Consider the following 26,245-nt stretch of genomic DNA (forward strand, 5'->3'; position numbering starts at 1 on the left):
CGTAAAACCTACTTCTAGTGTAAAAGATCATAAATCTCAGCAACAATGTGTTCTTTTTTGTGTTTTAAATGGAAATATAAAGAATTTGGAATGTATATTTTATTGATTTCCAACTAAAGTTTATAAATTTCATGGCGAATCCCGTACAATGAAAACATTTCACTTACCTGAGAGACTGCTGTAAAAGATGCCCTTTACAAAATAGGCACACTTGAATAGATCACACAAATCGGTACATACACCAAAAATTAAAGTTTTCTCCAATTAAAATTTTAAAATATTTATTGCAAATACAAAATAAGAACACATAAAATTATAGATTTACACAAACTTCTTAAGAAAAAAACAAAACAAATCTCCAGAACCAGAACCAACGAGCGACCGCGACGTGAACTTGTTGATTAATCAAAAGTGACAGTTAGTTTTGCAAAAAGCTAAAACTGACAGCTGTAAATTTGACGTTTCATTCATGGAGAGTTTGCCGATTCAAATTTATGTAGAGTAGGTTTTGGGGTTGCGGAATATGGTGAAATAAATTAAATGGTTCTAATCTAGGAGTAAACTAATCGAGACTCGAAACGCAAACAAACGTTCGGAGTAGAGTTAGCTACTCCAGACAAAAGATGGTACTGTTTTCACACTTAAAAATATAATATTCTGTAATGTTTTGTCGTTATAAATTTGAATTGTTGTATTTCAATGATTAAAACTAACAATGTGAAGGAAATTCATAACAAATTTTCAATCCAGCAGTGAAAAGAAACGCTGATATGAACTTTTAAAGCGGTTCCTTTACTGATATTTTAAATAATAAATGTTAAAAAACGGAGCACTTTTGCAAGAATTGTTTAGCAATCTCACACTGTTCGCTGGGATTCCAATGTCTGGCAGGACAATTATGAAAATATTGCGTATAAGTACAGCCAAGAATTATTCCTGAAAGTGGACTACATTTTCGTTGGAATGCAATTCCGCCCAATGGGGATTTTCGAAGTTCTTCAAGTTTTTGTTGAGCTAGAATTGATTTATAAATAACTTTATGCATCAATAAGTTTGAATAAAATTTGTCTTACCAATTGGAGTACATTTTTGATATGATTTTATCATTGCTTCAACATATCCGGGATCCTCTGGGAATTTGTCTATCATGTCGGCTTTAATGGCTGCAATATTTAAATTTTGTCCTACTAAATATTTTGATTCAGTAAGAACACACTCTGCAACACACTTTAATACAATTTTTATTATTTTTACAATTTCATCAAAATGTACATAAGTTTTTCTTTGTAAAAATAAAAATAAAAATCCTGTTGAATTCAACATTGGACAGACAGACAGTTCAGACGACATAAGTGACTTGAAGTAAGACAAGTTTCAAATATCTGATTGACCGAGCTGCCAAAAATACGCCTTCCAATTGAGGCAACTTTGTTGGAAATTTAACTGGAAAGTGGAAAGTGAGTCAAGAAAAATCTCCCTAACTATTTTAGTTATGTCAAAATGACAGTTGATATTGTTTTTTCATTCGACTGATCTATATTATTCTGTAGTTAACTTATTCACTTTTGAATAAGTAGTAGTAATAATGACAATTGTTTTGTAATGACAGTAATGTTCTTGGTTGTTTTTGTACGATGAACTGGAGGTAGAGTTTAGTGGTGAGTTTGACACTTAAAAACTAACTAGTTGTCTTGGTAAAAATTGCTCAAATGCAAATGAAGTCCCTTATGTTGTATAAAACTACCCATTTGTAACAAGCACCCATTATCGTTTTAGATTTTTGTTACATTTAACGGAGTACAAACATTTTATTTCCAATAGTTCAAGGGCGGTGCATACGTGAGATAATGGGCAGATTCAGACGACATAAAGGACTTGAACGATAAGCAAGTTTCGAGTGTTTGATTGGCCAGCTGCCGAAAAATTTCCTTCCAATTAAGGTAACTTTAAAGAAAAGTTGACTGGAAAGTAAGTCAAGAAAAGTCTCCTTAACTATCAAGTCAAGTCCACTTCTGTCAAATTGACAGTTGATCATGTTTTTCCATTCAACTGAAAGCTGGGGTCCTACTATGTAGATCGATTATAATTTTGATTCTATTCGAAACTCATTTCCGATTCTGGTTTCAAATCGTACTACGTATGAAAGCAGAATCGGATGCCATTTATACCAACTTGTTTTCAAAAAATTTTTTACTTTCGAACGAGTATCGAGTTGTTTGACAGTTTTAAAAACAAAACAAAAAAAAACATCAAATTTTTGAACATGTATAATTATTACAAAAAATAGACTCAGTTGGAATTTGGTTTAATTCACAAGGAAATGAAGAATGGTACGGGCAAATTGAACGTAGAAGAATAAGAGATAATTCCAAAATAATGGAGAAAAGGTTTGTACATATAAAGGGAGAAGCTAGAAGCATTTAAGAGCTACCAATGCATCTAGAAAAAGTCACAGTTTGGTGCGGCTGGTGTCATCATTGCCACATGATACGAATCGTAACGTAACTGTGAATGTTAATATCCAACTGTTTTTGCCCATAATTTATTTATTTAATATTATTTCATCTACGAGCTTTAAAGCTTAACAGATTACATTTCAGTAAAAAATAAATATTATAAATGTACTTAACAATAAATAACAAATACTTAATATCTTAATATCTTAAGAATAAATAGTATAATATATTCTTAAATTTTTCCCTGGAGAGATATAAGTCAACATAATCATACATTTTATTGAACTCTCTAATTGACCTTGAAATTGGTTCGTTACTTCCGTAGTTCGTTCTATGTCTGGACTCAAAAAGAAGAGATCTTTCCCTCAATGGCCTCGTTGGAGCATATATACATATAAAGGAGAGTAACTCTGGACATCTTATGTGGCATCAAAGAATATCCCGCACAAAAACAATATCGTGAGTTGTTCTTCTGGCCCTTAGAGATTGCAATCCTAAAAAGCTTTGCCTGGCTTGGGAACAAGGATATAAATTCCAGTGCATTTTGTAAAATTCATATCTTGTAAAGCGATTCTGAACTCTCTGTATTCTACCTGATAAATTTTGTTGACAAGGATTCCAGATATCATCCGCGTATTCAAGATTTGGCCTGACCAGAGAAGTATATAATGATACAAGGGTGTATGGTTCTGAAAAATCAACGGAATTCCTTTTGATGAGCCCTACCATTGAGTTAGCTTTAGCAACAATCGCATCAATATGCAGAGAGAATAAAAATTTAGAGTCAAAAAGAACCCCCAAATCTTTCACTATTAATGTTCTCTGAAGAGGCTTGGAATCAAGAGAATAGATAAACTCACAAGTATAAGAAGTTTTCGAGAAAGGGAAATTATGAATCACTTTTTTATATTTAGATTTAAACCGTTTAAGTTACACCAGTGAGATAAATTTTCCAGATCCATTTGCAGCTTAAGACCGTCATCTGCACAAGTTGCTTTTGAAAATAATTTGAGATCATCAGCATATATAAGACATTTGCTAAAGTTGACATAGTTGATAATACCATCAATGAATATTATAAATAACAATGGGCCAAGGTGACTACCCTGAAGAACACCAGACGTACACTTGATTGATCTTGAAGTATATTCCTGAATCTTTTGAACCCTGCTACTTAGAAATGAAGAAATCCATTTGAGTAAGACTGAATAAATTCCAAATTTTCTAGTTTAAGAAGCAAAATGCTGTGGTTTACCGAATCAAAAGCTTTGTTGAAATCAGTATATATATCATCAACTTGACCTCTAATTTCGAAAGCATCAACAACAAACGATGAGAAACATGTCAAGTTTCTTATAGTTGACCTACTCGAAAGAAACCCACGTTGAGCACTATTTATATGTTCTTTCACAAAAAAAATCAAGTTTGTTTTTGACTAAACTTTCAAAAAGCTTCGGAATTGCGGACAACTTGCAAACCCCCTATAATTTTCAATATTATTGTTAGAACCAGATTTAAAAATGGGGATTAGGAATTAAGATTTCCAGTCATCTAAAAATATCCCAGATGACAAAGAGAGTTCAAAAATTGTAAGCAACGGTGCACAAAGAGACTTAGAACATCTTTTTAATATTATGGCAGGGATGCCATCAACACCTGGATTCGAATTTGGCTTAAGAGAGTTAAGTGCGCTTAAAACATCAGAGTATTCCAAATGTATAGATACAATATCAACCTTAGGGCCGTTCCGAGGAAGTTTAGGAAAGTTTGGATTGAAATCCGATTCAAAAAAATGAGCAAAAAGCTCAGTTTTACATCAACATCAGTGAATTCGTTGCTATTGAAATTCATAGAATTTGGGATTCCAAGAGATTTTCGCTTAGAGTTTATGAACGACCAGAAACGTCACATTGTTAAGCAGGTGAACGGATCTGGCGAGTGCAAAGTCGAGACTGGACTTTAAAATGCAGAAGCTTGACTTGCATGACACGTGGTTTCAAAAAGATGGTGCCACATGCCACACAGCACGAGCAACAATGAACTCATTGAGGGGCCAGTTCTTAAAACATTTTATTTCACGTTCGGGACCGGTCAATTTGCCGCCTATATCGTTCGATTTAACGCCTTTAGACTATTTTTTGTGGAGCTATTCTAAAGCTCATTTTTATAGAGACAAGCCCACTTCAATTGATGCATTGGGAGACAACATTGAAGCAATCATTCGTGAGATACCGGCCAAAATATTGGAAAAAGTATGCCAAAATTGAACATAGCGGATGGACCATTCAAATTCAAATAAAGATTTTATGCATTTTTTTTAATTTAATGTTTTTTTTATAGCTTTTAAAAAATCACCCTTTATATACGGTACAATATTTGAACGCATTCTTAACGAACTTTTGTTTCAGTTTTGTTAAGAGCTATCGCCTTTCTAAAGACGGATTTATGTTCTTACTTTACACCATATCATCTGACATGACTACTCGCAGAAGACAAAATGCTGTTTCGATTATCATTAAGTTATCAGCAGCATTGAAGTTTTTGGCAACAGGAGGTTCCCAAAACCAAATCGGTGGTAATAAGAACGCTGAAATTGCATAGCAAGCCATGGCAAAAATACTTTCCGAAGTTTTGACTTCAATCGAAAGAGTCATGTGCCCGCTGCTGATGAATTTTGAAATGAATGAGGAGGAAAAACGAAAAGTCCAAACGCAATCTTTGGCAAAAGTAACGAGTTCCCGGTGTAATTGGGTGTAAGATGGAACTCATATTCAACATTTTATTTACACTTTGACAAAAAAAAACTTCGCTCGCAAACTCATTTGATGTAGAGTGATTACTTTCGATTTTGCCTTGTTTTGAATTCGTCTTTCGAGTTACGTAGTTCCTCGTTTATTCGAAAGTACATAAGAAAATAGTTGGCACTACTAGAACTATTCGATTCTCGTTGGTTTGGAAGTAGTCAAATAGATACATAGTACCAATTTTCCGAATTCGAGCAATTTCATTGTAGAATCGAGTTACAAAGTAAGGCCCCTGAACTTTATTTCTGTATGATTTATTTATTTTCGGCACAACTTTATTCAATGTTTTTTATAAAAGGGTTCCTTGTCAGTTTATAAAATAAATAAGTAATATTTCTTTACAATATGGACTTGTTGCTTGCCTGAGAAGTGTTTTATAGACAATAATGTTGTTAGTTTTTATACTATGAACTTGAAGTAGAGATTTGCGAACTAAAGTTCTGAATTTGAAATTCATGACATTTGGAAAACTAACTAGTTACCTTAGTCGTGGTGTTTTTCTTTTTTAGTTCTGAACATTTTCAGAGCGCGCTCTGTGAGCTCAGAATAACATAACAGAGTAAACGGAGTAAAATGCTGAACACAAACAATTTGATATTTGAAAGACGGTAAATTAAAAAAAATCATCGTTTAAACAATACAAATGGCGAAAAAGCGTGGTCGCTTTAGTGCAGAAGGAAAGATAATTTAATTGCATATAGCATTTTTCTTAATCAAATTTATTTCAGGCTTCAAATGGACCAACTCTACGACTGTTTTTTTTTTTTAATTAATTTGATTAAAGACAATTTTGAACGCCTTCAAACAGACGACATTTCGAATCATGACAGTTTAGTGCTCAAGTTGTTTCATAATTAAATCAGAGAGCTCTGAACATACTCTGCTCAGAACTCTACTCTGAATTAAAAAAGAAAAACGCCATCAAAATTTACGTTCAAAGAATGAAGTTGACTGCAAATGAAGTCCCTTATGTTGCTTGTACCTGCCCAATATTAACAAACGCATTTAAATATGCACAATCTTATGAGGAACATATTAAAATTACTAGACATTTCTGTTTAATTTCAATTGTGGTTTTAAAAGAAAGTATTGAATATTTTTCGACAGTTAACTGGAGTTGACCGGTTTGGAGATAGCCACCAACTGAAAGCTGGTCTATGAATTTTTGCTTTATAATAAGCGCACACTCAAGGGAATATATTTCTACCCTGCATAGACACAGTGTAAGCACTATAAATAGGAGAAACAGTTTGATATTGTAATGGCTGCGTGGTAAGGCATTCCACATTCGTGTAGCACGGCTAAAGAACGAAACTCTAAATTTTCATTAGGAACGAATTTGGGCTTAAGGGTATACTGATGAGCATTCCTAGAAGCGTCAGTATTACGGTTGCAAATAAACAATTCTTAGAAAAACGAAGTCGCTTTAAATAGATAAATTTAAAAACAATTTGGTTTGTTTTACTTACCGTAGCAGTTTCGATATTCATTCGAGCTTGCGCTAATTTGTCCGATAAAGATATGCCAAATTTTTGAGCACATTTTTCAGAAACCTCATCCCGTCCGCCATCGGTGCAGCACGTTTGGGGATCCTAAAATAGAAAAATATTAATTTCTTAAACAATGTTAATTCAAGTTCACTTTAAACTTACGACCAGCGGTGGTGGACGATTGCAATCGATATCCATATCCATGGCAAAGGTATTCTATTGAATTGATATAATCTTCTATTAAAAATGTATAAGTTTACCTAAAAGTAAAGCGTTTTGACTTACATTTAAGATGACCGAAAAAAGAAAGGTCAACAATGTTTTATTCCAATTCCACGAACTTCTGTTGAGGTTTGCCATTTTCCTGTTCGTTTGAATGGCAAAGTGATAGTGGTTTAGGTATGATTTTACTCTACGGTTTTATATTTGACTGGGGCTATTATTTAACTCTGGTCACTCATTATCATTACTCATAGCGACATGAATAATAGAATTCGATATTAATTCTATGTACCTATCAATTGAGTTCGTGTTTTAGAGTTTAAATCTATCAACAGATCCACCGACGCATGACAATATTTACAGTCATAAGTACAAATTATTTATTTGATTTCGGCAGTATGTTGTTCTTGACCCGCATTTCAAAAACACTGCTGCCCTTAAATGGTCAACAATCAGGGTTTTAGAAATGTTCAGCAAATACAAATTTAATGAGTAAATTATATACCTACTTTGAATTTTAAACTGTATGGCCGTTTTATAAACTTCCACTGTAACGCTGTCTTATTGAAGGAACTAATATAAAAGGGAAACAAATTGGCTTATTGTTGGACTAAATTATAAATTAAGCTTTTTTTATTTTAATTTTGATAAAAACAGAATCATATAAAATAAAATAAAGAATATTCATTGAAATCTCTTCTACAATTGAAATACAATTAAGTTTAGTAAAAAAAGGAAATACACAATGTGAACAAAGTTATGACATTAATAGATTTTTAAAATAGCCTTTTATTTAATTTAATAACAAAACAATTTGAAACAAAATAGGTAACACATTCCACGGTTCAAAAAATCATAATTAGCAGAGAAAACTTAATTGTTTAATTGTGCTTTAATTTGATAAATCGAAAGAAACTTCAACAAAAAAGTTTTAAATTTATATCAATTCATAATAAAACAGAAGAAGACACCAAGTTTTTTTATTTAGAAGTAATTGTTTACAAGCAGTTTATTAAAATTGAAATAAAAGAAGTTACAAATGAAAAAAAAACATGTATTAAATTACATTATACAAGCACAATTATTTTACGGAAAGTCATTTGGAAGTGCGTAGTTTTGATGTAGGAGCTTAGAATGTTTCTTTATAAATTCGATCAAATCATTCTGGATTACTTCATCCATATTCTTTGCTTTTAAAAACTCAATCACATCCACTTTATTAACCTAAATTATGTTAGAAAGAAAAAGTTATACAATTATTTGAAATGTATTAAGAATTCTACAAGACTCTAACGGCTCACAAAGTTTAAAATGATATCAGTTAAGCACGTACAATTTAAAGGCTAAATCATACTGTTCAACGTGATAAGCGAGTCAGGTTATAGAACCTGACTATTGTTTTTTTATTACTTAAAAAGTACCTCAAGCACCTCCATTACCTAAATCGAAATAAGTGATGATACTGTTGATAAAAAATTAAGTCAAGAAGTTTGCTACCTCTCTATGTCCATATATCTCTTTCAGTACTGTTTCGTCTTTCCATTTCTCTACAGAGTGGTTGCATAAGCCGATGATGTTGCTATCGCCGTCACAGGGGAAGGTCCTAATACAATGAGAGACTCCAAAACGCACTCAACATGCTCACTTGATGGGCTGATCACTGCGGATTTAGTATTAATCCTCAAAAAACTGACTTCGTCCTTTTCACAAGGAAATACATGATCCCAGTAATTGTGCTTCCTTCAACAAAAGGTGTACCACTAATTTTTACTAATGAAGCGAAATATCTTGGTCTGATATTTTACATAAAATTAAGTTGGAAATCTAATATTCAGGAAAGAGTTAAAAAGCTACAGCAGCTCTTTTCCTTTGCAGGAAAGCCATATGAAGCAAATGGGGGTTTCAACCTCGCATAACCTACTGGCTATACACATCGGTCATCTGACCAATACTTATGTACGTGGTAGCAGTATGGTGGACTGCACTGGAGAAAGTCACATACTACGACAAACTCAGCAGAGCCGAACGCACTGCATGTCTGTGCGTTGGGCTCATAACATTCACCTGTAAGCGATCATATCTTTTTTACCGAACTTATATTCTAAACGATGTTATCATTGGGCATGTTCAGGCAAAACAAGGGAATTCATTTGCAGTCAACTTTATTCTTTAAACCTACATTTCGACCGAAACATCTCGTTAGTTTTTTAGGTGTCATGGATTTCAAATTCAGAACTTTACTTCGCAAACTGCTACTTTAAGTTCATAGTACAAAAAGTACCACCTAAATTATTGTCTACGAAACCTACCTCAGGCTGTCTACAACAACTCAATCACGATTTATATATTTTGTATCGTAAAGAAATATTATTTCAAAATTGAAAAGAAAGCATTTAATGAAGTTGCGCAGAAAATAAATAAATCATAGAGTAATAAAGTTCAGCTCTCAGTTGAATAAAAAAACATGATCATCTGTCATTTTGACATGAGTTAGCTAGATTTTTCTTGATTAACTTTCCAACAAAGTTGCCTTAATTGGAAGGCAATTTTTTGGCAGCTGGCCAATCAGATACTAGAATTTTTTAAGTCCCTTATGTCGCCTGAACCTGCCCATTCTGTTCTATTCGGGACCTAGCAGTTATTTGCGACACCAGTTAAATTTTCGAGTCCATATTGATTATATTATTAACAGGGTCAACTCATCTCTTGGCTTCAGTAAATGTTGCCGTTGGTCTTAAGAATTCTCGAAACTACATACATGTCTCTTCTACTTGAATACGATAGTCAAGTCTGATCTCTCGATCAGATCTCTTTCTCAGAGATGGCAGAGTAGATTACGTCAGGTAATCTACTCGGTAAATTACGTGTAGTTAATTGTATAAACTACACGTTTGATTTGTTTCATTTACTACTCTACTAATTTAACAAAAAACGTTAAATTTTAAAAATCAAATAAATAAGTAACGACTAACGAGTGAAAAACACTTAACTATACATAAGAACCAAATATATTGCGTAAATGAACTAAATCAAGGAATTCGAAGTTTTATAAAAAAAAAAAATGCAAATTTAATAATCATCTGTTTTATTTTTGTCGTCCATTTTAAAAGTATAGTGTCTATGATATCTGATATCTATAAATTTTTTGTAATGTTCTTGTTTAAGCCTATTCCGAATTTTCGAGAATTATTTTTTCATACTTTCACAGTTATCTTTTCGATGCGATTTGTCAATTTGGTGGTTGAATGGATATTTCAAACTACGTTTTGACGTCTACCGCTACGTCTGCTACATTTAACTCTATCTTAAGGCATTGAATCTGTATAATGCAGATTTCTTCGATTTGCACTCTTCTTGTCGTAACAATCTATTCTTACCACCTTATGGCATTAATAGATTGTTAAAATATCCATTTATTTTATTTAATAACAAAACAATAGGAAACAAACTATGTAACACATTCCACGGTACAAAAAATCATAATTACCAGAGAAAATTTAATTGTTTAATTGTGGTTTAACTTGATAAATTGGAAGAAACTTGGGGTGACAATTTATTCTTACCACCTAATGAAGATCGCTCAAAACTTTTTAACCTGCAAACCCTCCAAAAACGCAGAGAAGTCGCTGATATTATCTTCCTACACCAGCTTTTAGCAGGTATCATAGACTCACCACTTCTTGTAGAAGCTTCATATTTTTACTAATCCATGGAAGATCAGACAGGCAAAATCTTTCCACTTCCTCATTACCATACAAATTATAGTCTTTTGAAGGTATTACAAGAATGCTGCGCTTATCATAAAGTGCACAACACTTTTGACTTCCATATCAGTCCTTCCTCTTTTAGAAACCGTTTCTACAACTCGTTTTAGGTTTTTTGTTCATTAAAAACTAATATGTAGGCCAACCCTAAGCAAAATATAAATAAAAAAAATGATTTAAGTCTAGCTTCAAGTCCTTGTCACAAAAAACCTGATAGCCTTTGTTTTCACCGAACTAAAAATGTTTAGCCGCTACCTGATTTGGTGACGCTTCGTATAAAATACTTAAGATACACATAAATAAAGCTCTCTACTGAGGTCCGAATTTATAACATGTTATTTGGATAAAGTATAATTTTCATAAGTTCCTACCTTTTCAACATCACGTTGGAATTTGTTCAAACATTCGAGATTTTTAGTTCGCATTGTTTGCCTAAACAATTTAAACTGGTTGTGTAATATTGCTGAAAATGTGTTCTGATAAAAGTAATCCAGTAAATCTTCGATTTCTCCGCATTCGCACTTTAATCTCAAATTGTTGAAGTATGTTTCATGTAAGCCAAAAAGTCTTTTAAGAAACTCGAGGTTCTTGTGCTGTAAATAAAATAAGAATTTAAATAATTGCGTACCTAAAGAACAATATATGTACCTTTCTGGTAATGCAACTTATTTCAGAAACAAAACCATTGTGATCAAGATATAGCCGACAATACTCTTCTCTACTTGCAGTAATTAAATCTTTACCGATGTCAGGAAGATTTTTTCTGGTTTCTCTTGAAAAATATCGACCAGGTTTCCTTAAACCTCCGTAAATAAAGCCTCCTATGAGTTGATATTGCCGAAAAATTGGTTTGACAAACTTAGCTTTTATAATATTTGATTCCAAGCCAGTAAGTATTTTTTCGATAAAACTCATTGCTAGCTTTAATTTCAAAAAAATATGTTTAACTATTGTAGGTGTTTTCAGTTTTTGTGGACATTACTTTATTTCCAACTTCAATTTGATTTAAGTATTTTTGTTGATATTGACTATCAGGTGATACGTCACGGTATTGGGTTGCTGGACCACAAGCGTAAACAAACGGGATATTTGTCTTTGAGTTTTCATTTATAAGCATTGTGTTATTGAAGAATTCGAATTTTTTATTTAAGGCTGCAAAAGATCAAATTAATAAAAAAACATTGAAATGTTGTCCAAAAAATGTCTTTATTTTTTTTTTGTTTAATAATCCAATCTTTTCGGAAGACGTTATTAAAGCCTTATTTTACGACAAAAGAATTTGTTTGCACAAAAAATGTGTTTATCTGACTCAACACTTAGTGCTGCAGTCACAGTAGTTAGTAAGAAATTAATCAAACTTATAAATAAATCATAATTAAATACAAATAAAAATGAAATAACAGACAAATCATCAAGACATTTAAGTGTGGGGTACAATTCTAAAATTGCCTTTACTAAAATTGAGATTAGAATTTAAAAAAAAACTCCAAGATCATTAAAACTCTGAATGTGATGTATAGAGTGCTGCGGTATTTTATAATCCATCAACCTAATAAACTCAACATCGAATATCGTTGTAAAGTTTTATTTCTTACCCCTTTTGCGATTGTTTAAGACAATTGCATTACTTCTTTAAAAAAGTTTCACGGACTTACTAATGCTCTACATGACTACCCTGGGGAATTATGACAATGAAAAATTTACTGAAAGAACTCCTGAATTTAACTTTACAAGGCATGCTTTAAAGATAAAAATATATCCATGAGCATTTAGGACAAACAAATTAATTTTAGCTTAAATGTCGCGATATTAGAAAGTTGGTCAAAGGCTTTAGAATAATCAGTGTAAATACAGCGAAGATCTTGTTATAAATGTTCAGAAAATTAGTTTTCCGAAAAATAAAATAATATTAATTTTTTAGCAGATAGTCGTCTAAAGTCAAGTGGAGAATGGTATTTATATAATTAAATATAGCACAGTTTGATTACTATAGCTACTTAAGATGTTAGATGAGAAAACTAAATCGGGTCGTCGGTTTAAAGAATTTCGTACTAACGTAGAGGTCTCCGTGTAAAATTATAGCGAATTTGTATCGCATGGAAAATGGATTTGAATTATTAAGTTTTTTTATTACCTTCAAGTACAAATTTGGCTCATAGTTGATCCGATAACCGGGTAGCCACACATGTGAATACCCTTAAAAATGTTAAACACAGGGAGGAAGAACGTCTTAATAGTGCAATATCGTTTTTGATTAACAACAGAATGTTTAAAATTAGATGAAAGAGCAAACTTATGATGATGGTTAAGTCACAGCACAGCAATGCATTGGAGTTACAATTAAGTGCTTAAATAAGAAACTTGATCCTGGAAAGTGTTATAGCCTAACAAAGCCACAATACAACTATTACTCACACTGATATGGGTTTTCAGCAAACATTTTTGTACAGAAGCTTATAAAGGCTAAGCATTCTAAGGAAAATTTCCCATCCGAATCAGACTCAAACAGAACACTTTTAATTGCTTCTTCATTTCGATGTAAGCTCCAGTCGACGAAATTAAAGTTTTGATAAATTCGTACTCCAATTTCTTTCTCTTTCATACTTATCCACTTAGTCACATACTCATCGTCCAATGCTTCGGGAAAATCAATGTCTTCATTGGCTGGTATAACTATACTAATTAGCGTTGGTTTTATTCCCAGGTCAATCAAAGAACTAACACACGAATGAGTTATTGCGGCGGAGCCGTAAATTAAAATGGGAAGGTCTGTTGAGTCCATTGCTAACAAGACTTGCATCTTATCATAGAATATTATCATATCCAAACGGTTATTGATTTCTATATAGTTTAAAGGTCGTGGCATAAATTGGAGTGTCTTTGGTGAATTATATCTTGAAGAAGACGTGAGCAAGAGCCTATCATATCTTAACACAGTTCCATTTTCCAAAGTTACTCTTTTTCCATCACTGAAAATAAAAATTGTTGGTATGAACTAATACTTTGGTATATGTACTATCAATGCAAACCCATACATTTTCCTTAGCTCTCCAGCCAAAAACTTCACCCAAGTCCTGAATTCTAATTTTCTTAAGAAATTCGCGGAGAATTGGTCATTAGCTTCAAAGAATAAAGACTGTTGCTCCTTAAAAAAGTTTGTATCATGTTCCGCTTCAATAAATCCATTGCATTCAGTTATAACCGTTACATTGGGACATTTTATTTGTTTCGAGCTTGTACTAAGAATTAAAGATTTTTTATTATCAGACAAAAAAGTAAAGAGTATGGAAAACCAACGAGAAGAGTAGAGTTCTTAGGAATCCTTTGGAAACTTCATTGAATCCCACGATGACAATTTTGTTTTCACTTTGTATCCTAACTTTGTGACACAATTTAGTATTTATGTAATAGAGAGCATATGGATCTACAGGGGATTTGTTAAGCTGTTTTCTAGGAAATACTGGAAACATGTTCAAAAGAAAGCTATTTAATATTGTGTGGTTGGGCTAGAAAGACACAAACAAAAAAATAAAAGTAGTAAAAGTCTTTATTTGTATTGCTTGGTGACAATTTTGGTTAAGCCCAAATGTCTCACAAACCAAAAACGCCAGAGACTTGATTTTAATTTTATATAATATATTGTAACGTGATACCAAACAAGTATATTCTTTGAAAAAAAAATCAAACTAACGGTTTTTTAATAAATCAAAAAAACTGAAAAAAAATTTATCACCTCCAAAATTTTACTAATACAAAATTATTTTATCTCCAAATTAATTTTGTACAACGAAAAATAAAGGTTTAAGCATCTGGTAAAATTTTGAGAAAAATCGAATTGACAGCTTTTTTATAAAAAAAATAATAACATAAAAAAACATTACTTAAAGTTGGTACAAATTAAATTTCGACTCAAATATCTTTTCAAAAATTTATAAGAAATAATGTTTTCAACATTCGGAAAAATGTTGAGAAAAATTGAACAAAAAAATTAATTAAATTCGGTAAAAATTGATTTTCGACTTAAATATCCTTCTAAAACTTTGAGATATTGGCTTTAAACTATTTTTATCTTTTAAAAAATATTGTTGTCAACACTCAGTAAAATTTTGACAAAAATCGAATTAATAGTTTTTTACAGAAAATAAAAACTTAACAAAAAAACAATACTAAAACTTGTTAAAAGTTTAATTATGACTCAAAAAGCTTTTAAAAATTAAAAATATTGTCTTCAAACTCTTTTTATTTCACAGAAAATATTGTTTTCGATATTCAGTAGTTTTGTTTTCTAAAAATCCAACAGTCCGTTTTTTTGTAAAAAATAAAATCTACAAAAAATAGTAGTTCTTGATAGCACTCAAATTAATTTCATTCATCAAATTTGTAAACATTTCAGAAATGCTACTTAAATAGGTATACATTTGTTTTCGACTAAAAATCTATTTAACAAAATAAGATTTTCAAACTTAACTATTTCTTCATATGAAAAATATTGTTGGTAATTTTAAAATTTGTAACAATAATTCAATTGAAATTTTTTTTAACCAAACACGAAAACTTAACACGAATCAAACTATCTTCCTTGCACTTGATAAGAAACATCGAAATCCATTTGCATTTTAGAAAGTGCTGTCAAACTTAATAATTTTTAAATCTTCTTGTGCGTTGAAAATACCAAAAAGATTTATTTAATCTAAACTGAGATAAGCCTTTGGTGGAAGCATAGCAAAACTTATCTTTCCTATTGTTTTCTCTTGCAAAATAAGCCCAGTTAGTCCGTTTTCACTTACAAAACTAAATAGTATCAACAGTAATAAATTGATTTTTTCCCCAAAACACACGATTCCAAATGCACAACTATTCAACGAACACAACTATCGAGATACAAGTGCAATATAAATCGTACCATTGTTAGAGAACGCAATCATATAAGATCTATTCAAGACTCGTATAAATGCCAAAAACCCATCCGTAGTACGATTTTACAACTTTTATCGGTAGTATCCATACTGCGGATATTGTTTTTGATATTCGTTTAAAATCCTACTACACTATTGATAGATTTTTCAACAAAACAGGGGTACTATTGGTTTTTGGGTATTATTCAATAGGTATTACCATCAAATAAGAAAAACATTTTAAGAGAAAACAATATTGTTTACAGCTAAATCAAAACTCGATAGAATGTCATAAATATGTATATGTTTATGTTTATTATTCGTTAGAACTTTGTTTTATCTAACCAAGATCTATCTTCTTAATAACACACACTGAGTTCTTAGAAAATTATAAAAAGTGAAGAAATGCTCGAGTTCTAAATATTTTTAAATTTTAAAGATAAACAGAGAGTTACGAGATCGAGTTTAAAATTGATTTTAGAACTTTGTCAAGGTGTTGGCTTACATCTACAAATTCAATCAAAGACTCAAATTGACTTTAATTAAGCACCCTAAGTGTTTTGGAAATAACTTCATTCACACAATTTTTTGTTAAGCACCCTTAGGGTTTTGGAAATAACTTCATTCACAGAATTTTCTGTTGGTATTAAATATTAAAATCAACTATATACCAAAAAAACTAAAATTTCGACATTTTTAAGATTTTTTCCTTTTGGACAACTTATTTGTGTAGTGTGCTTATTTAGACCCTCATGAGTATCAATGCAAGCTTAAAAACTTGCGAATTCCATAACTTTGTTGCATGAGTACCGATTCGCTTGAATTAATTATTATTCACATGAGTACGACGAACGAATGAACGAATATTTGTCGATTTTGACATTTTTTTCACATGAGAGTTTTTAATTTGTCGCGAATAAAGTTTGACTTTGACCACCGAAACGAAAACAAGAATGATTTTTTTAGGTTAAGTACGCGCGATTATTTTATTCGTTGGCAGTGTGGATAATGTGGAACGCGAATAAAGTTTGACAGTTCGTATCAACTTAAATTTTTTTCGCGACGAATAAATTTGTTTTCTTCAATGTATTAATATATGATATTGAAAAGTAAAAGTAAAAGTAACGCTCGCTAAGGATAATATTAACAAATTAGTAAAAAACTAAAAGTTTTTTGTTTACTTTCCCGTAATTTAGAAATTACAAATTTTCTCAATCAAATCATATTAATGTTTGTTATTTCGAAATTTGAGGGAAATTACAGAAAAACACACAAAAATCAAATATTTTGTTATTTCATACCTCTTTTCTAAGTTTATAAAACATTGAAATGTATCCTGTCAGTCGGAATATTTCGCGAGTTACATGTATCCATTCCCAAATAAAAGCAGGATGCAAGTACAAATATTTCAATTCTCCTGAATGCCATTCTGGGAAAAGTTCTTCATTATCAATTAATTCATAATTTGTTTCAAATTCACATAAACTGCAGTTTTGTCTGTTAAAGAAGTTTCATTAACTCGTTTAATTATAACAATCGAACCAAATTAGCAAAAACCTTAAAACAATGAAACCAATAGCGCATCCACTACAGCGTATTATAAGCATTTCATACGTGGACCACCTATTGGCCAAGTATTCCTCAATTGATTGCAAAATATTCACCATATCGTTTCTTTCAAATGTTGGGTGGTATAACATAGCCTCCACATCGGAAATATCTTTATTGGTCAAGACCGATAATTCGATTTCAGAATGAAATGATTTTCTATGTGAAACGTAGAGGCAATCGGAGATTTTGGACCCCACTCGTGGAATTACACGCTGCAAATATTTTGCTTTATGTTTTTTTTTAATGAAAATATTTTGAACGTACTGAAAAATATTTTAAAAGTGGTCCATATGTGGAATTTGAAGACGCGTCAGTTGATGAAAGTGATAATATGCAATACTCGTGGTCTGGGTAAGAAGAAAAGGAGGATGCTACAAGGTCAAAAACTCTGCGAGGATCTATTCCAGTACAAAATCCAAATAACTGAATGGCAAATGCATTGATAGATTCTGATGATTTTGGTATAATAATACTTTTTTTGGATTCTTCAGTAAGATGAGGTTCAAACTCTGCTTGTTTAGATGAAAAACTTTGTATGAGAAAATTGAAGTCTTATTTATAGATGATTATCCAATCACTTCTACCTACTTCTACTTATGTGGCTCCATTTTCTAAATATATTTTGTGGAAATTTGTCTTCAGATTGATATGGTTCAGGTTCGGAATCGCTTGAGCTCGTATCAATAAATAGGTTGTTCAGGCTTAAAATTATTGTTTAAGTTAATATTTTCGAATCTTGAACAATATAATGCGTGTGTAATACCTCGTTGGATACTTTGCTGAAATTCTACTTTCATTTGTAATTTCATTATCTTCAAATTTACCAATAAATTCATCTGATCGCTTCTGAACAAGATCTCTGGGGAAAATTGCATAGTGAAAAAAGGTTACATATGAAAATACCTATATATTAGACAGACATTGCACTTCCTGATCCCATTTCATTGATATTTGGATCATTGGACTTAAGAAAGTTACCAAAAGCAGCAATTTCAAAATTATCTACTAATATCTTTTGGTTAATATGTGAATTCAACCAAATCATTCCAACTGGATGTTTCGAAATCTGTGTAAAATAAATGAAAAAATACAGTATATTGAGAAATATAAGATGGACACAAACAGGGTTAATGTTCGTAGACTTTCTTGATTTGCGAAAGAAACTTATAGCCATTGTATTTAGGTATTAAAACGTTAGAAAATTAACCATACCAGTGACATAATGATGATTTCACTTGGATCGTCACGCAAAACTTGTTCAGCAACATAATAATCCCCTAAATCTTCTCGAACAAATTTGAATGTTTGATCAATTATTTGCACTAACTTATCATTATCTTCAATCCTAGAAAATGTACACAGGTGTAATTTTAAAAATAAAAACGATTTCAAGAAAATTTTAAGTTAAAATCTTACAAAGCAAGGCGGAAATTCATTTTGGGGATAACGTCGTATTTTTTACAAACAAAAATCGATTGATTTAGTCTATTTATTGATCTATCCAACGAAAATATTCGTTCATTGTAGGTGGAAAAAATCTCTTCGTAAATAGCTGGAAAATAAAATTATAATTTAGTTTAATTTTTTTTATATCATATAATAGAAAAGATTTTTGATTATAACAAATATCAAACAATAATTAATCAAATTAATGATATTTCGTTTGAACGGAAGCGAAAAAACCAGTTCACATTCTTCCAAATTTATTGGCCTAATACCTAAGGTTTTAGTCGTCTTTTGCGTCTAATAAGCATCCAGTTAAATAATTTTACTAAGTGCAGATACTTACAATCAATTGGTGGTGCAACAGTGCATATGTATTTAATTTTTGGTTCTCGAAGAAACACCTCTTCATATATTTGAAAAAGTAAACTCGCATCATCAATGACTAAGAATGTCATAAAAAGTGTATTTCCATAAGTTATGTATTTTAATCTAAATTTAATAAAAACAAAAGAAATTATGTACTTACTGTAAATGTTCAAACAAATCTATGTATGTAGATAATAATATTTTACCCAAAATAAAAGTGTATCCATTCCAACCAACTTTCTTTCGGAAGTGCACTTAAATTCGGCGAGCTTCCAATATTCGCATAAGCAAGCAATTTCCTGGATTCCTGTTCAACGACCAAAGAATAATTTGAACTTCTAAATTCAAGCTTCATATCTTGATTTCCGAAGAACTCTAATGTGCAGATTCGAAGCTTTTTTCTTATAAATTTCATGTCCTCATAACTTGCATCGCGGACTGTCATTTTGGTATCTTCAAATTGCCTTAAATAAGAAATTGTTAACAAATTAACTATAGGAATATTTCAATAAAAGTGATGGTTACTAACGTGGTGGAAGATTTTGACATTATTCCTTTTTTTTTTAACTTGTGTTGTTGACTTTTGAATGATTAACTTTGCATTTGTATTTTTGATTGAAAATGATTTGTTTTGAAAAGTATAGTTGATTTTTTATTACATCCCTAAGTGGAGTTCAGAATCCTATTACCATTAAACTGCCAACGAAAAAAAGTCTTTTTAATAGGGGCTATTCAAAATTCCATATTGTTACTCGTATGTCTCGTTTCTCATAAATGCTTCCTCAAAAGGCACAAAAAACATTTATTTTTGAAAATGCAATTAAAGTAACAGTTTAAAAGAATTAAAACAATCAGAAATTAAGAGAACAATACGAAACTCATCAATGATGTGTCCTTTCAAACAAATACATTTGTACATATATGGACATAAGGTAAAACAACAATGAAAGGCCTGAAGTAAGTAATCTGAACCCTGGATTTCAGGTGGCAGAATTAGAGGACTACATGCATCAGACTTTATACTACACAAAGCCACACAAGTAGCAAATAGTAACATCAGATCCTGTATTTTAGCCAGGAAGAAGTTTAATCTCTTTCTTTTAGCAAATTACAGTGATCCAGACCAGTGTGCTGTGAAACTAGTAAGGAAGGGACTCCCACCACTGATCCTGACATCGTGCTATATGCCACATGGCGGACTAGCTTGTAGAGAAAGCTGCCTCTAAGTGATGGGACGTGGTACTAGGTTGTGATACAAACTCACATCATACCCAATGGGGAAGTAAAAGCGATTTCTGCAATTGAGGTAAAATTAAGGCTTGTTTCATGCTGCAGCGAAGAGCTTAAGGTTCTTGGCACACAGCACAAATTTAGACTCTGCTGGGTATCAGGCCACAGCGATATACTAGGCAACGAGAAAGCCGATGAATTAGCAAGATTAGGGTCAATGCTTGACGTAAGCCAAGCTCAGCTAGTTAGAATCCCTACCTGTTATTTAAAACAGGAAATCTTAAAAAGAATAACTATCAAGGCCGATGAAAGGTGGAACCTTCTTGACACCTGCGGCACTACAAGAAAGATCTGGCCCTGTTTTAACAAACAAAGAACGAAAAGAATTATGCAGTTACAAAAAGGATCACTTCGATCTCTTTTAAGCATAATCACCGGACATAATCTGTTAGGTTATCATATTAAAAAGATGAGAATCAGTTCAGATGATCTATGCAGAGGATGCGGTGACGAGGAGGTGCATGAAGACACTCCGTACTTTCTGTTTCACTGTCCCGCACTCTCACATCAAAGGAAGAAACTGCTTGGCAACTATTTCTTGGGGGATTTAGAAGAATTCTCTAGTACGCCAGGTAAAAACATTCTGAACTTCGTCAAAGCCTCTAAATGGCTTGACTAACTGAACACATATGTAGGTTTTTCTTATTAGCTTGAGCAGCAATACTCACAGGTATCACAATGGATCTGTATTGATCTAAGTGTGACGGTAAAGACATGAACTATTTCCGAAATTTTTAGTACAGAACTAATTTTTGTGATTAGTGGAAATTAATATTATTAGTATAATTACACAAATTGGTCAATAAATCAACTCAACGAAAACAAATTTTTATCAATTTTTGAAGCGTTTTTTGGATGTGTGTGTGGTATTTCTTATATGTAGTACCCATGGCATGATGCTCTTGCATTATGCATAATGTCCAGTGAACTGGAAGACCGCTGTGGTTTTTCCTTTCCCGAAAATGGGAAAGAACAACTCCAACCCGTCAAATCTTCGGTCGATAATTTTCTTCCTAGCATCAGCAAATTTTTTGAAAAGATCATCAATAGAGATGTGAATAAGTGGACTGCGGACAACAAAATAATTCCGGATAAGAAGTTCGGGTTCAAGGCGGATCATGACACAATTCATGGTGCGTCTTAACTCGTTTCTGATATCCAATGGAATAAATCAAAATAACAATGCACAGGTGCTGTTCTGGTTGATTTGGAAAAGGCCTTTGACACCCTATGGTTAGAGGGTCTTTACCTAAAAATGAGCAGGCTTGGCATAAGCAAGCCATTGTTGTATATACTTTATGATATGCTTAACGGTAGAGAATTTGTTGTCAAAAGTGGCAATGTAACTTCTACCACAACATTCTCAATAAAAAATGGTCTTCAACAGGGAGCGGTGAATTCACCGATTCTCTTCACCATTTACACCAGCAATCTGATAGGTAGTCTTACAAAGGCAATTGCAGGTTGAAGTTATTAGAATTGTCTTGCAACGTGATTTCGACAAGATTCAGTGATATTGCGACGACAATTCTGTTCCAGAGTCCGTTGGCTAGGGCGACGAGAGATACGAGCGAGAATTCGCGCAAGATGGGCATCATTGATCTTCACGGGCAGCGATTAGCGAGCAGAAGTGTAGTGAAGTATCTCGGTATCTGGTTAGATCAGAATTTATATTTCGATAGATATAGAAATGCTGCTCTGACCACGGTCAGAGGAGCCTTCGCTCTGACGAAACGGCTGTTTTACAGCAGTCGGCTTGACCCCAGAGTGAAGGTAATTTGCTACATGACCCTCATATGGCCTATGATCGTTTATGGTTGTCCTGTGTGGTTTAACATTGCCCCTTCCCTGATGGAGAAGTTTCGGGTGTTCGAGAGACAGTGTTACGCTGTACTTATATCGAACAGCCGAATCTTCTTACGTGCATTAATATTCAAACGATGTCCTATACAACGGGGCTCGGGGCTTGTTCTTCGACCAACAATTTCATTTTATTTTGAGGGTGCACGCTTGAGCGGCTTCATTCCACCAGAGGCATTCCTCTTTTTAGATAGATGCGGTCTGATACAGGATAGATTGGCAGTTCCGCTAATCTACCACGTCAGACGACGAACCGTAGATAGGCGACTCCTGTATAATCGGGACGTCATGGCACAAGGCGGAGCAGAGCTTCTTCGGTTCAGTAGGGCTGTGTCCGAAGGGGGCCGAACTGATGGGGTGAAACAAGGCTTCAATTTAAATAGATCTTAAGGCCGAAAGGCATTAGAATTAAGTATTATTGTCTAACTTAGAGTGTCCTTATGGGACCAGTAAGTTAGTTGTAAGTTATGGATAATTAGGCTAGTTTTATCAAAATCAGCCGTTCGTAGGCTTAATACTGTAGGTCCTCGCCATCCTTGAAAACAATACTCGCACACAGTAATGGTTGAGAGTTTTAAGTCACTTGGCCCTAGTTCTCAACGGACGGTTTCGCCCCCCAATTTATTTATTTGTATTTCTTATATAAAAATATACGGATTGAATTCAATCAATTTTCATTATTTTTTTGTATTGTTGTTTGTAGATTTTAATTTGTATGAAAAAACTTACTGTGGTATTCTTAAACAAATTTTACCAAAAGTAAAATAAAATTAGTTTGAAGATAAAATAATTTATTTTTGAAAAGATATTCGAGTCGAAAATTAAACATTTAGTAAGTTCTTTTTAAGGTTTTTATTTTTTGTAAAAAAGAAACCGCCAATTCAATTTTCTCAAAATCTTACCAGGTGTCAAAAACGATATTCTTTGTTGCATAAAATTAATTTGTGGTGACAAACATATCAACTTTAAATGATTTTTTTTAAATAACACTCCTTTTTTATCACATCACATTATATAATATAAAAGAGGCTGCGATGCAACACTCACTGAAAACTTCTCATCCCGTCTATCGATTAGTATTGCTTAAAATTTTAACAAAGTATTCATAACAATATTTAGTGTTAGATAAATAACTTGAAGTTCTCCAAATGCTTGAATCGAAAACAATTTCTTACCAGTTTTTTGTTGGTTTTGTAGGTTTCCGTGTTTTGTTAATTCACGAGATATCGAGAATCGAAAATTAATTTTTACCAAGTTTTAGTAATGTTTCAATTTTTTTGTAAAAAAAAACTGTCACTTTGATCATTCCTAAAGTTTTACTGAGCGTTAAAAACAATATTTTGTAAGATGAAATTAGTTTGAAGCCAATATCTTAAATTAAAAAAAAAAGATACATAAGCTAAAAATTAATTTTTACCAACTTTTACTACTGCTTTTATTTTTTGTAAAAAATTATGTCAATTCAATTTTTCTCAAAATCTTACCAGATGTCAAAAACGTTATTCTTCATTGCATACAATGATTTTGGAGATAACATATTCGAGGTGACAATTTTTTTTTTCAGTTTTTATAAAGAAACCGTTAATTGATTTTTTTAAAGTTATACATAAAATTTAGTTGAAGTCGCAGCGTTTTTAGCTCGTGAGATATTTTGGGTCAACCACTCAATTGTTTTGAGAGTCCTCCCTGCATTTTTCTGTGTTATTACCATATATTGTAAAGACCTATTTTTTTAATTTCAAACCATAAATATATTATTATTAAGAGTCGAGTTTAATATTAAGCGGTCATAGTGGTATTGGTTTCTTAATTACAGTCAATAGCCTATGTGGGTCAAATTCACACAAATTTTAACCTCAATACTTAATTTGATTATTTTTATTAAGGCAATATCAATAGTTTTTGAAACAATACCCAAAGTGATTTTTTTACGTCCGTTCGTACGTCCGTATATCGCGACTTTTTTTCGTCGTCCATAGCTCAAGAATCAGAAGAGATATCGACTTCAAATAAATTTTGTTATACAGATAATAAGACAAAAAAATGTAGAAAGGGGTCTCAAGAAAATTGCGTGGGTGGTTTTTTTACCATAGCAGTTTAAAAAAAGATGAAAAATTTGGTCAACCCTAAATGTCCTACGAACCAAAAACGGTAGTGACTTGAATTAAATTTTATATAATATATTGTATAAGTATATTTAAAAAAAATCAAATTAACGGTTTCTTTTATAAATCAAAAAAACTGAAAAAAAAGTTGTCACCTCGAAAATGATTCCACCTCCAAATCAATTTTGTTCAACGAAAAATAACGTTTTTAAAATCTAGTAAAATTTTAAGAAAAATCCAATCGACACTTTCTTTTATAAAAAATAAAAACCTAAAAAAAAACATTAAGCACTCAAAATTGGTAAAAATTGAATTTCGACTCAAATATCTTTTTAAAAACTTAAGATTATGGCTTCAAACTTATTTCATCTTATAAAAAATATTGTTTTAAATATTCGGTAAAATTTTGAGAAAAATTGAATTGACAGTTTTTTTACAAAAAATAAAAACTTAAAAGAAAATTTAACAAAAGTTGGTAAAAATTGAATTTCGACTCAAATATCTTTACAAAATTTTGAGATTATGGCTTTCAACTAATTTTAACTTATAAGAAATATTGTTTTTAATATTTTTAAAAAATTTGAGAAAAATCGAATTGACCTAACAAAAAAACAACACTAAAACTTGGTAAAAATTTACTTTCGACTCAAATAGCTTTTCAAAAATTTAAAATATTGTCTTCAAACTTTTTTTATTTCACAGATAATCATAAAATTAATTCAACTAACAAGTTGTTTAATCCAACTTGAAAACATACCAACTTTTAAGCAAGACAAATAGACAGACGCGATTGGATGTTATCAGTGCTGGCAGCATCCTAGCCTCTTTTTTTTATAAAATTAGCCCTCCCGCATAGGCGAGGTGTGATAGAAATCGTTTCCATTGTTCAAAATGCTTGTATTAAGCTCCTCTACCAAAAACCGATACTGTATCTTGGCGCTATAAGTCATCAGTCTGTCCCCAAATCTATTTTTCCGACATTTGTACTTCTTTTCTTTAACTTTCATGTTGACTTTGGAAAACTCTTACCTTAATTAATTGAAATCAATTTAACTTTTATAAATAATGAGATATCTCTTAAATGGCACCATATGGGTGCATTTTGTTATCATTCTACATATGTTTTATTGGCATTTTAATCATCATCGATGAGAATGTAAACAAAATAATATTTCTGAAATATCCAGACCATTTCTTATGCACAAATACGCATTTACACGTGCCAACTGTAATGACCTATTTTTTCCGCAATGAGTCTCTAATTTACTTCAGCAATTTCTGCTTCATTGTCCACAATTCCATCTTAAATTCATTCTTTAACTGATAACACTCTCCTCTTGTATGACACAATTAAACTTGAAGTTGAAGCCAAGGCAGATCAGATGCACAAAACACAATAAATTTTTGGTACAATCAAAACAGGGCTGTGGTCATCTTATTTCTTTTGTAGTTAAGTTTCATGCACACACAGAATCGAATGCACCAACAAGTAGGTACCTACTTACTTACGAGTATTTCTTTTTCTTGAAATATAATCACGAAAAAGAGGTCACATGCGCGTCCGAATTTGGCGCTCCCTTTACACTTTTCAATTTCAAAACATAAATAAAATAATACCTTTAATTTAAGATTTCAAAATAAACATCAAAAATCAATTTGTCCTCAAATGCCTCGGCAGAGGTTTTTTGTTAAATTAATGTTTTATATATAAACTTTTTTAATTTTTTTCAAAATATTTTGGGTATACAGTTAATCAGAATATATTAATACACATTTCACATTTGATGAAAATGACAAATGCTGACTATTTTTCGAGATATCGAATTTAAAAAAAAAAATGTATATTTTATTTAAAAATCCAAATAAAAAATGTTGACATTTTTGATCATGAAATAAATTTTACTAAACAAATATGAGAGCTTTTGTGTATAAAAAA

General features: G+C 31.8%; 2 protein-coding genes across 2 annotated transcripts; both read right to left on the reverse strand.

Moving 5' to 3' along the window:
* Positions 1–771: 771 nt before the first annotated feature.
* On the reverse strand, positions 772–7,179 carry LOC129952205 (uncharacterized). The gene is made up of 5 exons (XM_056064684.1): positions 7,036–7,179; positions 6,913–6,966; positions 6,730–6,852; positions 1,074–1,227; positions 772–1,014 (listed from the first exon to the last, which is right to left on the reverse strand). The coding sequence occupies exons 1-5, from the start codon at positions 7,108–7,110 to the stop codon at positions 818–820; spliced, it is 603 nt and encodes a 200-aa protein (XP_055920659.1). The 5' UTR covers positions 7,111–7,179; the 3' UTR covers positions 772–817.
* A 759-nt stretch (positions 7,180–7,938) lies between these two features.
* On the reverse strand, positions 7,939–19,733 carry LOC129951417 (cilia- and flagella-associated protein 61-like). Its single transcript, XM_056063545.1, has 18 exons — positions 19,584–19,733; positions 19,261–19,518; positions 19,032–19,177; positions 18,659–18,794; positions 18,455–18,587; positions 18,163–18,308; positions 18,006–18,101; positions 17,831–17,943; positions 17,507–17,751; positions 17,189–17,454; positions 16,933–17,128; positions 14,034–14,242; positions 13,772–13,975; positions 13,152–13,705; positions 11,719–11,888; positions 11,385–11,657; positions 11,108–11,329; positions 7,939–8,196 (listed from the first exon to the last, which is right to left on the reverse strand). The coding sequence occupies exons 1-18, from the start codon at positions 19,601–19,603 to the stop codon at positions 8,059–8,061; spliced, it is 3,525 nt and encodes a 1,174-aa protein (XP_055919520.1). The 5' UTR covers positions 19,604–19,733; the 3' UTR covers positions 7,939–8,058.
* Between the last annotated feature and the right edge of the window lie 6,512 nt (positions 19,734–26,245).

Source organism: Eupeodes corollae, chromosome 3 (genome assembly GCF_945859685.1).
Source record: "Eupeodes corollae chromosome 3, idEupCoro1.1, whole genome shotgun sequence".
In the NCBI taxonomy this organism is placed as follows: Eukaryota; Metazoa; Arthropoda; class Insecta; order Diptera; family Syrphidae; genus Eupeodes; species Eupeodes corollae.